At 49.5% G+C, this 19113-nt stretch overlaps 1 protein-coding gene across 1 annotated transcript in view; it reads left to right on the top strand.

The window, feature by feature from the left end:
• Positions 1-5371: 5371 nt before the first annotated feature.
• LOC139407537 (anoctamin-9) overlaps positions 5372-19113 on the top strand; it is a 37962-nt gene continuing 24220 nt past the window's right edge. The window contains exons 1-5 of the mRNA XM_071151355.1: positions 5372-5471; positions 7665-7757; positions 9666-9788; positions 13477-13613; positions 13774-13823. Coding sequence (XP_071007456.1) covers positions 5451-5471; positions 7665-7757; positions 9666-9788; positions 13477-13613; positions 13774-13823 — 424 coding nt within the window. The 5' untranslated portion in view covers positions 5372-5450. The remainder of the gene's footprint in view (positions 5472-7664; positions 7758-9665; positions 9789-13476; positions 13614-13773; positions 13824-19113) is intronic.

Here is a 19113-nt window from a genome sequence, read left to right as displayed (position 1 = left end):
CATAAAAGAGTCATGCAAGAGCATTTTACTCTAGGTTTCTGAAATGGATTGATTGAGGATTTTTTTAGCATCTGGTTAATTAGTGTAAAACCTGAGTTGCTGAGTTGCTGGTATAAAATAGCCTGAGACTGAACTATAGGTACTGAGTGCATTGGTCTGAGTCGTAAGAAGGGTGATTCAGAGCTAAAGCCTACCCAGGAAATAGGGGCCCTTCATAGTGGGGCTATCGTGGAAGCTCTGGCCTGGATGATCCTGAGAAGACACCAGGTGGAACGAGGGTAAGACAGTATACACACTAGGCTTTGAGGATAGCCCACGTTACTGTAAAGGCCCTTTACTGTCATGTTTGAGGAGCAGTTCCTAGCTGTAAACTAGCTCAGTGGTAAGGCAAGGTGGCATCGATCAGATCTGCCGGATTAATGACAAGGAATAACTGATTGCTATTGGGTAGGCAGGTTTGAATTGAGTTGTTAATCTTGCAGAGGAGGTGTAGTTACTTTGACAATACCGAACGAAAATATAAAACGCAACATGTAAAGTGTTGGTCCCCTTTTTCATGAGCTGAAATAAAAAGAGGCATATCAAGAAGCTGATTAAACAGCATGATCATTACACAGGTGCACCTTGTGCTGGGGACAATAAAAGGCCACTCTAAAATGTGCAGATTTGTCACACAACACAATGCCACAGATGTCTCAAGTTTTGAGGGAGTGTGCAATTGGCATCTAGACTGCAGGAAGGTCCACCAGAGCTGTTGCCAGAGAATTTAATATTAATTTTTCTACCATAAGCCGCCTCCAATGTCATTTCTGAGAATTTAGCAGTACGTCCAACCGGCCTCACAACCCGCAGACAACGTGTAACCACGCCAGCCCAGGACCTCCACATCTGGACTCTTTACCCTTTACCTACAGGATCATCTGAGACCAGACACCCAAACAGCTGATGAAACTGAGGAGTATTTATGTATGTAATAAAGCACTTTTGTGTGGATAAACTCAGTCTAATTGGCTGGGCCTGGCTCCCAGTGTGTGCATCCTGCTCCCAAGTGGGTGGGCCCAGGCCCAGTCATGTGAAATCCATAGATTAGGGCCTAATGAACTTATTACCAATTAATTGACTTCCTTATGTATAACTGTAACTCAGTAAAATCATAGAAATTGTTGTACTGTTTATTGTTTTGTTCAGTATATTTTCCAAGTTTGGAAAGTATTGTTTTGAGAGATCTTGATTGATAGATGCCATATATCACGTTTTCGTGCAGATCGGACAAAAATTCAAAATGGTGGAAAATCCATCATGACGGACCTTCTGGTTCCCTGAGGGAAATGTTTTCTTTGTGACCTACAGTATGTACTGAACCTACAGTATGTACTGAACCTACAGTATGTACTGAATTTCATGGCTATAGGTCAACTGGGGGGTGAGGGGCGTGACCTTTTAAAGTTAGCATTTTCAATCGCCACCATGTGGGCATTTGGCATGGCATGAGAGGGTGTGGCGTGGCATGTGGGGGTGTGGCATGGCATGAGAGGGTGTGGCATGGCATGGCATGAGCGGGTGTGGCGTGGCATGTGGGGGTGTGGCATGGCATGGCATGAGAGGGTGTGGTGTGGCATGTGAGGGTGTGGCATGGCATGTGGGGGTGTGGCATGGCATGGCATGAGAGTGTGTGGCGTGGCATGTGGGGGTGTGGCATGGCATGAGAGGGTGTGTCATGGCATGAGAGGGTGTGGCGTGGCATGTGGGGGTGTGGCATGGCATGAGAGGGTGTGGCATGACATGAGAGGGTGTGGCATGGCATGGCATGAGAGGGTGTGGCATGGCATGGCATGAGAGGGTGTGGCATGGCATGGAATGAGAGGGTGTGGCGTGGCATGGCATGAGAGGGTGTGGCATGGCATGTGGGGGTGTGGCATGGCATGAGAGGGTGTGGCATGGCATGAGAGGGCGTGGCATGGCACGTGGGGGTGTGGCGTGGCATGTGGGGGTGTGGCATGGCATGTGGGGGTGTGGCATGGCATGAGAGGGTGTGGCGTGGCATGTGAGGGTGTGGCATGGCATGACAGGGTGTGGCATGGCATGTGGGGGTGTGGCATGGCATGAGAGGGTGTGGCATGGTATAGGAGGGCGTGGCATGGCATGTGGGGGTGTGGCATGGCATGTGGGGGTGTGGCATGGCATGAGAGGGTGTGGCATGGCATTAGAGGGTGTGGCGTGGCATGAGAGGGCGTGGCATGGCATGTGGGGGTGTGGCATGGCATGGCATGTGGGGGTGTGGCATGGCATGTGGGGGTGTGGCATGGCATGAGAGGGTGTGGCATGGCATGTGGGGGTGTGGCATGGCATGAGAGGGTGTGGCATGGCATGACCCTTAACTATCATTTACTTTACATCCTCCTAAACCTTGTTATTTATTTATTATTATTATTTTGTATGAATTTGTATTTCCCCCCCCCCCCCCCCTCAAATTCACAGAACTGGTAGAGTAATAATAATGACTGAGAAGAAATACAATTCCCCCCCCCCCCGAACGCCATAATGAACGCCAGCAAATACAATAGTGTTTCACTAGCTCCGCTGTTGAACGCCATAATGAACGCCAACAAATACAATAGTGTTTCACTAGCTCCGCTGTTGAATGCCATAATGAACGCCAGAAAATACAATAGTGTTTCACTAGCTCCGCTGTTGAACGCCATAATGAACGCCAGCAAATACAATAGTGTTTCACTAGCTCCACTGTTGAAAGCCATAATGAACGCCAGAACATACAATAGTGTTTCACTAGCTCCGCTGTTGAAAGCCGTAATGAAATAGAAACAGACGGGTTTAAATTGAAAGCAGGGATGTTTTGGTCCCGTAAAGGGTTGGAATAAATGGAGGACAATGAGCCCATTTGGAAGCTAGATGTGTAGTCCTTGGCAACAGGGAGAGGGCCTAGGCTATGCACTTACTGTATGGTACTATGTTGCTTAGCAACATGAAAGTTAGGACAAATTATACAGGTCATCTCAACAAGCCTAAAATAGCCTGCAGTTGTTTGCATATGAAGTTAACAGCAGTGGCTATACTTGATTGCTATCAGCATACAGAACGTCATTATGGCTCAGGACAACTACAAAAATTCTTATTGCTTCTCCTCTCCCTATCCTCTCTGTCTTATTGCCTCTCCTCTCTCTATCCTCTCTGTCTTATTGCCTCTCCTCTCTCTATCCTCTCTGTCTTATAGCCTCTCCTCTCTCTATCCTCTCTGTCTTATAGCCTCTCCTCTCTCTATCCTCTCTGTCATACAGCCTCTCCTCTCCCTATCTCTGTCATACAGCCTCTCCTCTCCCTATCCTCTCTGTCGTACAGCCTCTCCTCTCTCTATCCTCTCTGTTTTATAGCCTCTCCTCTCCCTATCCTCTCTGTCATACAGCCTCTCCTCTCTATCCTCTCTGTCGTACAGCCTCTCCTCTCCCTCTCTGTTGTACAGCCTCTCCTCTCTCTATTCTCTCTGTCATACAGCCTCTCCTCTCCCTATCCATCTTGTCATGTGGAGGTTGTGTGTGTGTGTGTGTGTGTGTGTGTGTGTGTGTGTGTGTGTGTGTGTGTGTGTGTGTGTGTGTGTGTGTGTGTGTGTGTGTGTGTGTGTGACTGTGTGTGTGTGTGTGTGTGTGACTGTGTGTGTGTGTGTGTGTGGACATGGATGTGTGTGACTGTGTGTGTGTGTGTGTGTGTGTGTGTGTGAGGGAGAGGTCATGGTTTGGCTGTGTATTGCTGTTACCACTACCTCTGCAGATACTGGATTTGGGAGGGCTTGGGAAGTCCTAATGAATGGTGAGGACTGTAGACAGGCGTCTTGTCCTCTGTAATAACAGGACATTGGTTGGTTCCACTCAGACCCCGTTTGGGATTAAAGAGGATCAAAGAGTAGAGGAGATACCACTTCATAGTGCATATATATACATGTAATGCCTTCTGATTAGGTGGACGTCTCGGTTCATAGACAATCAAACTGGGTCAATGTCTGACTTGTAACATACAGTGTAGAAATGTAAACAGCTCCTCTATTTTGGCAAGAGATTCAGATCTCTTAATTTCACAGTATTGGTGCCGACAGTCACAGGGACCCTGGTTTGAGTCGTGGTAGTAGGGGCCTTTTCCCTAATACTCCACATTGGTGTCAGGGCCAACGAAAGCGCTCCAAATTCGCAATGAGAAATTCATCTTAGATTGTTTTTTATTTTTATTTTTTATTTTTTTGGGGGGGGGGTAAATATTTAAAGCAGTTGTTATTATTGAATGAAATAATTGACCCAGATCATTGCTACAAAGTGCTGTGATTTTTTTTTTAGTGGACAGGGGTGCAGCAATGGGTGGGCCTTGGAGGGCATAGACCCACCCACTTGGGAGCAAGGCCCAGCCAATCAGAATGCATTCCCCCCCCCCCAGACAATTCTTCAGGTGAAGAAGACGAATGTGGAGGATAGAGTGGTGACACGTGGTCTGCGGTTGTGGACGTAAATTCTCTAAAGCGACGTTGGAGGCGGCTTATGGTAGAGAAATGAACATTAAATTATCTGGCAGCAGCTCTGGTGGACATTCCTGCCAGTCAGCATGCTAATTGCACACTCCCTCAAAACTTGAAACATCTGTGGCATTGTGTTGTGTGACAAAACGGCACGTTTTAGAGTGGCCTTTTATTGTCCCCCGGCACAAGGCACACCTGTGTAATTATCATGCTGTTTTATCAGCTTCTTGATATGCCACACCTGTCAGGTGGATGGATTATGTGAATACATTTGGACACAACATTTAAGATCATGAAACATGAAACATGAAACATATTCAGATCATGAAACATGAGACCAACATTTTATATTGTGGCGTTTATATTTTAGTTCCGTGTATTTCAGCGTCTTCTCACCTGACAACTGCGCTGCCTATTTGCGGTCCTTTAAAATGTGTACTCTGCCGCCACCTGTCGGTTGTCAGCAGGTACTGTACACAATCATTCTGAGATTTCTAACTTCTTGATGCCCAGATTGAATATACTATCAAACGAATTATTTACACATAATAACGCACAATAACTCCGTTTAACCAACCAAGTAGTATGCTAGCATACATTTCTGCTGTTATTTCAAACCACAACACATCCCGATTCCAAAGGTTGTCAGCGGACCAAGAGAGTAGTAAAACCACCTAGTGACATCACTGTGCAACAGGTAAAGTCGCTTTTACATTCCTGAGCCTGAGAAACGAACACGGTGTTTGAGTTTCTTGGGAAAGTACGGAAGAAGTGGTTTGACAGGTGCACCGAATGCTATTTCTGTTACGTGCAAATGTTGAATTAAAAAAAAGAAAAAATAAGAATCGTCCTTTGAGCGCGCGGTGTGGTTTGGTCGTCGGACGCCTAAAGAGGAGAGCTCTTTCTGTTTGTGTTGAACACCTATTCAGCTGTCATGTCGCGGCACAGGAGACAGGTAGATACATCTATTTTTATTATAATAGACGGCTGATTAAATGGGGATCCACATGCATGTCAACAAGCTGTTTGAGTATCCGTTTAGCCTACATACTGTAACTAACTAACTATACATGAACAAATAATCGGCATAGGCCTACGTTTGTATTCATTACTGTTGAGTATATATTTGTGGTGGTCTTTTACATAGTGGGTACATTGATTAATTTCACGGCTAGGAAGAAATAGATGAATGGGCAGTGAAATATGATCCTGTGATTGACCTTGATTGCATAGGCTACATGATCAAATATTGCATAATTCCACTTTGTTTTATTTGCGTAGCATAGCTAGGTTTAGGCTACACATTGACATAAGTGGGCCCATGCGCTTTCTCTCAACATGCGCTACGATACACCGGTCATATACCTTATTCTATGATAATGTATGGCCTGATGAGCTGCTCTCTGCGGACTGTAGGAAAAGGATATTATAATTCTGTTCTATTGTAATGACAGATACGTATCTGTTATCCCCTGAAACGTGAAGGCTGACCGGCACATAGTGAATCATCGCTTTTAAAAAATTAGGTCACAAAAAAGGAGTGACTGGATTTATTTTTTTTAACATACAATTCACATCTTCTGGCGTCTTTAGGGGCTCAAGAGAAGTTGTTGTTTGTGTGTCTCGGGTTTATGTCACTTGTAATATCTTTAATTAGATATAACTATGAACAACAGTACCAGTCAAAAGTTTGGAAACACCTAGTCATTCAATGGTTTTTCTTTATTTTTACTATGTTCTACATTGTAGAATAATAGTGAAGACACCAAAAACTATGAAGACATCAAAAACTAGAGGTAAAGTTCATTAGAGTTAACTACACCTCAGATTGCAGCCCAAATTAACACTTCACAGAGTTCAAGTTACAGACACATCTCAACATCAACTGTTCAGAAGAGACTGTATGAATCAGGCATTCATGGTCAAATTGCTGCAAAGAAACCACTACTAAAGGACACCAATAAGAAGAAGATACTTGCTTGGGCCAAGAAACACGAGCAATGGACATTAGACTGGTGGAAATCTGTCCTTTGCTTTGCTGGTGACACTGTCTGTGATTTATTTAGAATTCAAGGCAAACATAACCAGCATGGCTACCACAGCATTCTGTGCTCAGAAGTGCTCAGCATATGTGGGAACTCCTTCAAGACTGTTGGAAAAGCATTCCAGGTGATGCTGGTTGAGAGAATGCCAAGAGTGTGCAAAGCTGTCATCAAAGGCAAAGGAAGGCAACTTTGAAGAATCTCAAATATAAAATATATTTTGATTTGTTTAACACTTTTTTGGTTACTACATGATTCCATATGTGTTATTTCATAGTGTTAATGTCTTCACTATTAATCTACAATGTAGAAAATAGTAAAAATAAAGAAAAAACCTTTAATGAGTTGATGTGTCCAATCTTTTGACAGGTACTGTATATATATTTTTCTACAAACACATGAGAAATAAAACACTGCGTTTAGGTTACTAGGTTACTATGTTACTCTCAGCATGAACGAAGAACTAGGAAGACTGACTGGATCGCATTGTTGCACCTCTGTTGCCGTAGAAACACTCTTCACCCCGGACATGTATAGCAAACAGAAGTCAATGCATGGGGCATCGCGGCCCTCACAGCTAACGTCCATTTGGAAAGCATAAGCTGGGGGAGTTTTTGAGTCGGGGCAGTAAATTCTTCATTTAATAACAGTGTTATCTGACAAAGGTATTGATGTGAGTTTCTGTGCCTCTGCATCCCCACACATTGTTTTCAGCACGTCAATTGCTGCTGGTAATATTAAAGTCTCTGCAATAGTGTTGTGGTTTCATAGCGTAGCGGGCCTAGCCGTTCACACTGGGAATGACTCAAGTGCAACAATCAAACTCCTACTCACCTTGATGTGTGGTCCTGTGTTCTCATCATGTTTTAGGCCAGCATCGAACTCCTACTCACCTTGCTGTGTGGTCCTGTGTTCTCATCATGTTTTAGGCCAGCATCGAACTCCTACTCACCTTGCTGTGTGGTCCTGTGCTCTCATCATGTTTTAGGCCAGCATCGAACTCCTATTCACCTTGCTGTGTGGTCCTGTGTTCTCATCATGTTTTAGGCCAGCATCGAACTCCTACTCACCTTGCTGTGTGGTCCTGTGTTCTCATCATGTTTTAGGCCAGCATCGAACTCCTGGAGCTGATGGGAGTGGTGAAGGAAAACGGGAACCATTTTGATAGTCCTGAGACATCACCACTACTTCCCTCAGTGGTAAGAGATGACTGATGAAACACAGGCCTAGTTCACTGTATTACTGTATGTAAAACCAGATTTACAGTGCATTGCTGGTTGTTTTATATAGTCTATGGACAGTCATACAGTGCATTCGTAAAGTATTCAGACCACTTAACTTTTTTCACATTTTGTTTTGTTACAGACTTAATCTAAAATGGAATTTAAAAAAAAGATTCCTCATCAATCTATACACAATACCCCATAATGACATCACAATACCCCATAATGACATCACAATACCCCATAATGACATCACAATACCCCATAATGACATCACAATACCCCATAAAGACATCACAATACCCCATAATGACATCACAATACCCCATAATGACATCACAATACCCCATAATGACATCACAATACCCCATAAAGACATCACAATACCCCATAATGACATCACAATACCCCATAATGTCATCACAATACCCCATAATGACAAAGCAAAAACAAGTTTTCTATACATTTTAGCAAATTTATTAAGAACAAAAAAAATTGAAATATTACTTTTACATAAGTAAAAGTTCAGACCCTTTACTCAGTACTTTGTTGAAGCACCTTTGGCAGCGATTACAGCCTCGAGACTTCTTGGGTATGATGCTACAAGCTTGGCGCTCCTGTGTTTGGTGAGTTACTCCCAGTCTTCTCTGCAGATCCTCTCAAGCTCTGTCAGGTTGGATGGAGAGTATCACTGCACAGCTAATTTCAGGTCTCTCCAGAGATGTTAAATCGGGTTCAAGTCAAGGCTCTAGCTGGGCCACTCAAGGACATTCAGGGATGGTAGGGATGGTGCCAGGTTTCCTTCAGATGTCACGCTTGGCATTCAGGCCAAAGAGTTCAGTCTTGGTTTCATCAGACCAGAGGATCTTGTTTCTCATGGTTTGAGAGTCCTTTAGGTGCATTTTGGCAAACTCCAAGCAAACTGTCATGCCTTTTACTGAGGAGTGGCTTCCGTCTTGCCGCTCTATCATAAAGGCCTGATTGGTAGTGCTGCATAGATGGTTGTCCTTCTAGAAGGTTCTCCCATCTCCATAGAATAACTCTAGAGCTCTGTCAGAGTGACCATCTGGTTCTTGGTCACCTCCCTGACCAAGGCCCTTCTCCCCTGATTGCTCAGTTTGGCCGGGCAGCCAGCTCTAGGAAGAGTCTTGGTGGTTCCAAACTTCTTCCATTTAAGAATGATGGAGGCCACTCTGTTTTTGGGTACCTTCAATGCTGCAGACATTTCTTGGTACCCTTCCCCAGATGTTTGCCTCGACACAATCCTGTCTCGGAGCTCTAAGGACAATTCCTTTGACCTCTTGGCTTGGTTTTTGCTCTGACCTGCACTGTTAACTGTGGGACCTTATATAGACAGGTGTGTGCCTTACCAAATCATGTCCAATCAATTTAATTTACCACAAGTGGACTCCAATCAAGTTGTAGAAACATCTCAAGGATGATCAATGGAAACAGGAGGCACCATAGTCTCATAGCAAACGGTCTGAATACTTATGTAAATAAGGGATTTCTGTTTGATTTATTTTTAATAGATTTGCTGAAAAAACAGTTTTTGTCATCATTGGATATTGCGTGTAGTTTGATGAGGATTATTATTATTTTTCTAAATCAATTTTTGAACAAGGCTGTAATGTAATAAAATGTGGAAAAAGGGGTCTGAATACTGATGTATCCCAGAATGCTCTGGGATACATCAGTTACTGTATGTAACCATCATGTCATAGATTTATTTTCGTCTTTATGTTCAGTATTGGATCCATCAAATCACTCAAGTCTACACTATCTTGTTAATCTTTCCTCCTCATCATACTCAACTAGCATGTGACTATGTTTCTCTCTCTCTCTCTGTGTTTTGTGTGTGTTTGGTTAATCTTTCCTCCTCAGCATACTCCACTGTCATACGACTATGTCCTGGTCGCTAAGACAGTGGATGATCCGGAGAAAGATACCTTCAAGATGCAAGAGGCCTTTATCGAGAAACTAAAGATGAAGAACTTGAAGATAACAGTGAGTTATATTACCAGTTTAACAAGCTGTAGAGTTAGGTTGTTCTTAAGCCGAGGCTAGTTTATCGTCCTTTTTGTTGTTCTTGTAAAATACATATTATCTTTCTAAGAGTTTTTAAAACCAAACTTAAGTATAATCATGTCTGTGTGGGCTTAAACTAAAATGAGTTTACCTGCTCATTATTTCCTAGTCGATTATCTTAGCTTTGTTATAAGACATTATAAAGGCTCAAGCCTCTATTTTAACAAACCTAACACAATGTTAATCTAAGGCTCAGGCCTCTATTTTAACAAACATAACACAATGTTAATCTAAGCACAGGCCTCTATTTTAACAAACCTAACACAATGTTAATCTAAGCACAGGCGGTAGCGCTGTAGGTTCAGGGGTGTGTCAGAAATATTTTTGCTATTTTTTACTATCACAATTATCGAAGCACTTGCTGGCGTTGGCGCGAAAGGGCTGTGTTTTTATTGGGGGGGTGGAGTTGTGGGTGTGTCGAGGCTTGGCCTCACACTGGCCAATCAGAACGTGCTCCATGGGGAAATATGTGGTTGCTTCAAGTTGTGTATTTAATGTATTTTATGTTTGGCCTTGGAATCAACTCCAACGTTTGTCCGTTATAGTTTGTTAAATGGATTTACAGAAACAAAATAACTAAATGTAGACCTATCTTTGCAAAATACGTTAACTTTAATCCATTTTGCAGTAGTAATTGTAATTGCATGGCCCCAATAACATTCACACTGATTAAAGGGGCTAGGCCTACGGCAAATTGCATTATGGTTGAGCATGGACTAGCCAAACATTGTCAATAAGCAAGATTAAATTAATTATTGATAAGGTCTAAAAAATATATATTTTTTAATTCTAAACAAAACTAAAACAAAAACGTGTTTTAAATACAGTATGTCACACTTACAGGCACCACGATTTCTTTCCGTGGACACATAACATTTAAACTATGGAGGGTTTGTACACACATCCAGAGATCCAATATAAAGTGAAAGGGAGAATGTCCACTCACCGTTCTACTGGTTTCTGAACATAATAGGGACCATTTTACAGATCAGAAAAAGTTCCATTGCAATGCAGCCCACAGACGTAACCATAAAACCCAGATGGTGAATCATTCTACTAAGATTGCTTTGTATTTTCCTTTAGTTTGATTACAACCAATCAATTCAACAAGAATAAAATACCAGGTCAAAAGTAATTATCTCATAAAATCGGCAGAATAAATTTTTTAAAAAGACACACATTGCTGTTGAACCAGCCTTCGTTATTGTAGGCCCAGAAGGGTTTTGAACATATGAAACTGAAAACAAGCAATTGTTACATGTTACAGATAACTTCTGAATACGAGGTTCACCGGTATTCACTGAGGTATTCACTGGTATTCACCGAGGTTTTCACCGATATTCACCGATATTCACCGATATTCACTGAGGTATTCACTGAGGTATTCACTGAGGTATTCACTGAGGTATTCACTGAGGTATTCACTGAGGTATTCACCAAGGTTTTCACCGAGGTATTCACTGAGGTATTCACCGAGGTATTCACCGAGGTATTCACTGAGGTATTCACCGGTATTCACTGAGGTATTCACCAAGGTTTTCACCGGTATTCACTGAGGTTTTCACCGGTATTCACTGAGGTTTTCACCGGTATTCACTGAGGTTTTCACCGGTATTCACTGAGGTTTTCACCGGTATTCACTGAGGTTTTCACCTGTATTCACTGAGGTTTTCACCTGTATTCACTGAGGTTTTCACCGGTATTCACTGAGGTTTTCACCGGTATTCACTGAGGTATTCACCAAGGTTCTCACCGGTATTCACCGAGGTTCTCATCTCTCGTTTCATGGGGCATGGAAATAGCCTACATCGTCAAGGGGGTTTTATGCACATCCAAAATGGAACATGCAAGGCTAAAATAACGTGGGCCTGCCTACAATGCATAGATACAAAGGGAATGTTAGCTGACTGTTGTTTTACTGCTCTCAGATGTTATATTTTAACAACGCCTTGGTGATAAAGATTGATTTCCAAGCGGTCTCAGGAGCCAACCCTTTTATTGACACTCTTGACTACTTCGTGATTGCATTGGGCAGGACCAAAAAAAAAAAGCCTTAATTGAGAGGAGGGGAGGGCGTGCTTGGTTTTTAACCAAATAAAATGAAATGAGAAAACAACATGAATCTTTTATGTTTCTAAATACGAAGTTTACAGGCACCGAAAGCACATTAGGCTACTCTTGTGCCGTATGCATATGGGCAGTGTGCCGTCGCGGCTGGATAGGCTGCGTTTCAGCTGTCAACATTCATGCTGTAACCAACTCCGTTACCGCTAAAACCAAATAACCCCTATCTGTTTTTCTTTATTTTTTAATTATTTTCTACATTGTATATTAATAGTGAAGACATCAAAACTATTAAATAACACATATGGAATCATGTAGTAACCAAAAAAAGTGTTAAAACAAATTGTATATTTGAGATTCTTCATAGTAGCTAATCTGTGCCTTAATGACAGCTTTGCACACTCTTGGCATTCTCTCAACCAGCTTCACCTGGATTGCTTTTCCAACAGTCTTGAAGGAGTTCCCACATATGCTGAGCACTTGTTTTGCTGCTTTTCCTTCACTTTGCGGTCCAACTCATCCCAAACCATCTCAATTGGGTTGAGGTTGGGTGATTGTGGAGGCCAGGTCATCTGATGCAGCACTCCATCACTCTCCTTCTTGGTCAAATAGCCCTTACACAACCTGGAGGTGTGTTTTGGGTCTTTGTCCTGTTGAAAAACAAATAATAGTCCCACTTAGCGCAAACCAGAATGTTGTGGTAGCCGTGCTGATTAAGTGGCCTTGATTCTAAATAAATCACAGACAGTGTCACCAACAAAGCACCCCACACCATAACACCTTCTCCTCCATGCTTCACGATGGGAACCACACATCCGTCCACCTACTCTGCGTCTCACAAAGACATGGCGGTTGGATACCAAAAATCTCAAATTTGGACTCTGACCAAAGGACAGATTTCCACCAGTCTAATGTCCATTGCTCGTGTTTCTTGGCCCAAGCAAGTCTCTTCTTGTTGGTGTCCTTTAGTAGAGGTTTTCTTTGCAGCAATTTGACCATGAAGGCCTGATTCACACAGTCTCCTCTGGACAGTTGATGTCTCTGCAACTTGAACTCTGTGAAGCATTTATTTGGGCTGCCATCTGAGGTGCAGTTACTTGCCGATTTCTGAGGCTGGTAAACTCTACTGAACTTATCTGCAGCAGAGGTAACTCTGGGTCTTCTGTATACCAACCCTACCTTGTCACAACACAACTGATTGGCCAAACGCATTAAGAAGGAAATATATTCCACAAATGAACTTTTAACAAGGCACACCTGTTAATGTAAATGCATTCCAGGTGACTACCTCATGAAGCTAGTTGAGAGAATGCCAAGAGTGTGCAAAGCTGTCATCAAGGCAAAGGGTGGCTACTTTGAAGAATCTCAAATATACATTTTGTTTAACACTTTTTTGGTTACTACATGATTCCATATGTGTTATTTCATAGTTTTGATGTCTTTGCTATTATTCTACAATGTAGAAATATAGTCAAAATAAAGAAAAACCCTTGAATGAGTAAGTGTGTCCAAACTTTTGACTGGTACTGTATTTCTGTGTTAGAAAATTATAGACGACACTGTTGTCTTCTACGGTATCCAAGCTCCAAATGAAGTGTTTGAGAAGTACAGGTATCTACTGAAGGTGTCTGATGCCTGCAACTGGAGTGAACAGCAGGGAAGTGTCCCTCTTTCCACCAGGTAAGTTATGCACACACACACATTCAGAGAGACACACACACACGCTCGCGTGGTCTGATGACTCAACGTATTAGCATGACAAACATGTTAACTTCTTAAAAGGAATCATAAACAGATACTTAGTCTTGTCAGCCATGTTAAAATGTCGTCTTTATTTCAGGATCCGCATTGTTCACTTTATCCTGAGTCATGTCTTCCTGAATACAGGAGGTGAGTAGTGCTCTGCCTTCACCCCCACGCCAGTCCTCCCTCTCTCTGCCCTCACCCACGCCAGTCCTCCCTCTCTCTGCCCTCACACCCACGCCAGTCCTCCCTCTCTCTGCCCTCACCCCCACGCCAGTCCTCCCTCTCTCTGCCCTCACCCCCACGCCAGTCCTCCCTCTCTCTGCCCTCACCCACACGCCAGTCCTCCCTCTCTCTGCCCTCACCCACACGCCAGTCCTCCCTCTCTCTGCCCTCACACCCACGCCAGTCCTCCCTCTCTCTGCCCTCACCCCCACGCCAGTCCTCCCTCTCTCTGCCTTCACCCCCACGCCAGTCCTCCCTCTCTCTGCCTTCACCCCCACGCCAGTCCTCCCTCTCTCTGCCTTCACCCCCACGCCAGTTCTCCCTCTCTCTGCCCTCACCCACGCCAGTTCTCCCTCTCTCTGCCCTCACCCCCACGCCAGTCCGCCCTCTCTCTGCCCTCACCCACGCCAGTCCTCCCTCTCTCTGCTCTCACCCACGCCAGTCCTCCCTCTCTCTGCCCTCACACCCACGCCAGTCCTCCCTCTCTCTGCCCTCACCCACGCCAGTCCTCCCTCTCTCTGCCCTCACCCACACGCCAGTCCTCCCTCTCTCTGCCCTCACCCACACGCCAGTCCTCCCTCTCTCTGCCCTCACCCCCACGCCAGTCCTCCCTCTCTCTGCCCTCACCCCCACGCCAGTCCTCCCTCTCTCTGCCCTCACCCACACGCCAGTCCTCCCTCTCTCTGCCCTCACCCACACGCCAGTCCTCCCTCTCTCTGCCCTCACCCACACGCCAGTCCTCCCTCTCTCTGCCCTCACCCCCACGCCAGTCCTCCCTCTCTCTGCCCTCACCCCCACGCCAGTCCTCCCTCACTCTGCCCTCACCCACACGCCAGTCCTCCCTCGCTCTGCCCTCACCCACACGCCAGTCCTCCCTCTCTCTGCCCTCACCCACACGCCAGTCCTCCCTCTCTCTGCCCTCACCCCCACGCCAGTCCTCCCTCTCTCTGCCCTCACCTACACGCCAGTCCTCCCTCTCTCTGCCCTCACCCACACGCCAGTCCTCCCTCTCTCTGCCCTCACCCCCACGCCAGTCCTCCCTCTCTCTGCCCTCACACCCACGCCAGTCCTCCCTCTCTCTGCCCTCACCCCCACGCCAGTCCTCCCTCTCTCTGCCTTCACCCCCACGCCAGTCCTCCCTCTCTCTGCCTTCACCCCCACGCCAGTCCTCCCTCTCTCTGCCCTCACCCACGCCAGTTCTCCCTCTCTCTGCCCTCACCCACGCCAGTTCTCCCTCTCTCTGCCCTCACCCCCACGCCAGTCCGCCCTCTCTCTGCCCTCACCCACGCCAGTCCTCCCTCTCTCTGCTCTCACCCACGCCAGTCCTCCCTCTCTCTGCCCTCACACCCACGCCAGTCCTCCCTCTCTCTGCCCTCACCCACGCCAGTCCTCCCTCTCTCTGCCCTCACACCCACGCCAGTCCTCCCTCTCTCTGCCCTCACCCACGCCAGTCCTCCCTCTCTCTGCCCTCACCCCCACACCAGTCCTCCCTCTCTCTGCCCTCACCCACGCCAGTCCTCCCTCTCTCTGCTCTCACCCACGCCAGTCCTCCCTCTCTCTGCCCTCACACCCACGCCAGTCCTCCCTCTCTCTGCCCTCACCCACGCCAGTCCTCCCTCTCTCTGCCCTCACCCACACGCCAGTCCTCCCTCTCTCTGCCCTCACCCACACGCCAGTCCTCCCTCTCTCTGCCCTCACCCCCACGCCAGTCCTCCCTCTCTCTGCCCTCACCCCCACGCCAGTCCTCCCTCTCTCTGCCCTCACCCACACGCCAGTCCTCCCTCTCTCTGCCCTCACCCACACGCCAGTCCTCCCTCTCTCTGCCCTCACCCCCACGCCAGTCCTCCCTCTCTCTGCCCTCACCCCCACGCCAGTCCTCCCTCACTCTGCCCTCACCCCCACGCCAGTCCTCCCTCTCTCTGCCCTCACCCCCACGCCAGTCCTCCCTCTCTCTGCCCTCACCCACACGCCAGTCCTCCCTCTCTCTGCCCTCACCCACACGCCAGTCCTCCCTCTCTCTGCCCTCACCCCCACGCCAGTCCTCCCTCTCTCTGCCCTCACCCCCACGCCAGTCCTCCCTCACTCTGCCCTCACCCACACGCCAGTCCTCCCTCGCTCTGCCCTCACCCACACGCCAGTCCTCCCTCTCTCTGCCCTCACCCACACGCCAGTCCTCCCTCTCTCTGCCCTCACCCCCACGCCAGTCCTCCCTCTCTCTGCCCTCACCTACACGCCAGTCCTCCCTCTCTCTGCCCTCACCCACACGCCAGTCCTCCCTCTCTCTGCCCTCACCCCCACGCCAGTCCTCCCTCTCTCTGCCCTCACACCCACGCCAGTCCTCCCTCTCTCTGCCCTCACCCCCACGCCAGTCCTCCCTCTCTCTGCCTTCACCCCCACGCCAGTCCTCCCTCTCTCTGCCTTCACCCCCACGCCAGTCCTCCCTCTCTCTGCCCTCACCCACGCCAGTTCTCCCTCTCTCTGCCCTCACCCACGCCAGTTCTCCCTCTCTCTGCCCTCACCCCCACGCCAGTCCGCCCTCTCTCTGCCCTCACCCACGCCAGTCCTCCCTCTCTCTGCCCTCACACCCACGCCAGTCCTCCCTCTCTCTGCCCTCACCCCCACGCCAGTCCTCCCTCTCTCTGCCCTCACCCCCACGCCAGTCCTCCCTCTCTCTGCCCTCACCCCCACGCCAGTCCTCCCTCTCTCTGCCCTCACCCACACGCCAGTCCTCCCTCTCTCTGCCCTCACCCACACGCCAGTCCTCCCTCTCTCTGCCCTCACACCCACGCCAGTCCTCCCTCTCTCTGCCCTCACCCCCACGCCAGTCCTCCCTCTCTCTGCCTTCACCCCCACGCCAGTCCTCCCTCTCTCTGCCTTCACCCCCACGCCAGTCCTCCCTCTCTCTGCCTTCACCCCCACGCCAGTTCTCCCTCTCTCTGCCCTCACCCACGCCAGTTCTCCCTCTCTCTGCCCTCACCCCCACGCCAGTCCGCCCTCTCTCTGCCCTCACCCACGCCAGTCCTCCCTCTCTCTGCTCTCACCCACGCCAGTCCTCCCTCTCTCTGCCCTCACACCCACGCCAGTCCTCCCTCTCTCTGCCCTCACCCACGCCAGTCCTCCCTCTCTCTGCCCTCACCCACACGCCAGTCCTCCCTCTCTCTGCCCTCACCCACACGCCAGTCCTCCCTCTCTCTGCCCTCACCCCCACGCCAGTCCTCCCTCTCTCTGCCCTCACCCCCACGCCAGTCCTCCCTCTCTCTGCCCTCACCCACACGCCAGTCCTCCCTCTCTCTGCCCTCACCCACACGCCAGTCCTCCCTCTCTCTGCCCTCACCCACACGCCAGTCCTCCCTCTCTCTGCCCTCACCCCCACGCCAGTCCTCCCTCTCTCTGCCCTCACCCCCACGCCAGTCCTCCCTCACTCTGCCCTCACCCACACGCCAGTCCTCCCTCGCTCTGCCCTCACCCACACGCCAGTCCTCCCTCTCTCTGCCCTCACCCACACGCCAGTCCTCCCTCTCTCTGCCCTCACCCCCACGCCAGTCCTCCCTCTCTCTGCCCTCACCTACACGCCAGTCCTCCCTCTCTCTGCCCTCACCCACACGCCAGTCCTCCCTCTCTCTGCCCTCACCCCCACGCCAGTCCTCCCTCTCTCTGCCCTCACACCCACGCCAGTCCTCCCTCTCTCTGCCCTCACCCCACGCCAGTCCTCCCTCTCTCTGCCTTCACCCCCACGCCAGTCCTCCCTCTCTCTGCCTTCACCCCCACGCCAGTCCTCCCTCTCTCTGCCCTCACCCACGCCAGTTCTCCCTCTCTCTGCCCTCACCCACGCCAGTTCTCCCTCTCTCTGCCCTCACCCCCACGCCAGTCCGCCCTCTCTCTGCCCTCACCCACGCCAGTCCTCCCTCTCTCTGCTCTCACCCACGCCAGTCCTCCCTCTCTCTGCCCTCACACCCACGCCAGTCCTCCCTCTCTCTGCCCTCACCCACGCCAGTCCTCCCTCTCTCTGCCCTCACACCCACGCCAGTCCTCCCTCTCTCTGCCCTCACCCACGCCAGTCCTCCCTCTCTCTGCCCTCACCCCCACACCAGTCCTCCCTCTCTCTGCCCTCACCCACGCCAGTCCTCCCTCTCTCTGCTCTCACCCACGCCAGTCCTCCCTCTCTCTGCCCTCACACCCACGCCAGTCCTCCCTCTCTCTGCCCTCACCCACGCCAGTCCTCCCTCTCTCTGCCCTCACCCACACGCCAGTCCTCCCTCTCTCTGCCCTCACCCACACGCCAGTCCTCCCTCTCTCTGCCCTCACCCCCACGCCAGTCCTCCCTCTCTCTGCCCTCACCCCCACGCCAGTCCTCCCTCTCTCTGCCCTCACCCACACGCCAGTCCTCCCTCTCTCTGCCCTCACCCACACGCCAGTCCTCCCTCTCTCTGCCCTCACCCACACGCCAGTCCTCCCTCTCTCTGCCCTCACCCCCACGCCAGTCCTCCCTCTCTCTGCCCTCACCCCCACGCCAGTCCTCCCTCACTCTGCCCTCACCCACACGCCAGTCCTCCCTCGCTCTGCCCTCACCCACACGCCAGTCCTCCCTCTCTCTGCCCTCACCCACACGCCAGTCCTCCCTCTCTCTGCCCTCACCCCCACGCCAGTCCTCCCTCTCTCTGCCCTCACCTACACGCCAGTCCTCCCTCTCTCTGCCCTCACCCACACGCCAGTCCTCCCTCTCTCTGCCCTCACCCCCACGCCAGTCCTCCCTCTCTCTGCCCTCACACCCACGCCAGTCCTCCCTCTCTCTGCCCTCACCCCCACGCCAGTCCTCCCTCTCTCTGCCCTCACACCCACGCCAGTCCTCCCTCTCTCTGCCCTCACCCCCACGCCAGTCCTCCCTCTCTCTGCCTTCACCCCCACGCCAGTCCTCCCTCTCTCTGCCTTCACCCCCACGCCAGTCCTCCCTCTCTCTGCCCTCACCCACGCCAGTTCTCCCTCTCTCTGCCCTCACCCACGCCAGTTCTCCCTCTCTCTGCCCTCACCCCCACGCCAGTCCGCCCTCTCTCTGCCCTCACCCACGCCAGTCCTCCCTCTCTCTGCCCTCACACCCACGCCAGTCCTCCCTCTCTCTGCCCTCACCCCCACGCCAGTCCTCCCTCTCTCTGCCCTCACCCCCACGCCAGTCCTCCCTCTCTCTGCCCTCACCCCCACGCCAGTCCTCCCTCTC

This window comes from Oncorhynchus clarkii, chromosome 4 (genome assembly GCF_045791955.1).
Source record: "Oncorhynchus clarkii lewisi isolate Uvic-CL-2024 chromosome 4, UVic_Ocla_1.0, whole genome shotgun sequence".
Taxonomy (NCBI): Eukaryota; Metazoa; Chordata; class Actinopteri; order Salmoniformes; family Salmonidae; genus Oncorhynchus; species Oncorhynchus clarkii.
Note: the sequence above shows the minus strand (reverse complement) of the source record. Positions and strands in the feature narration are given on the sequence as shown.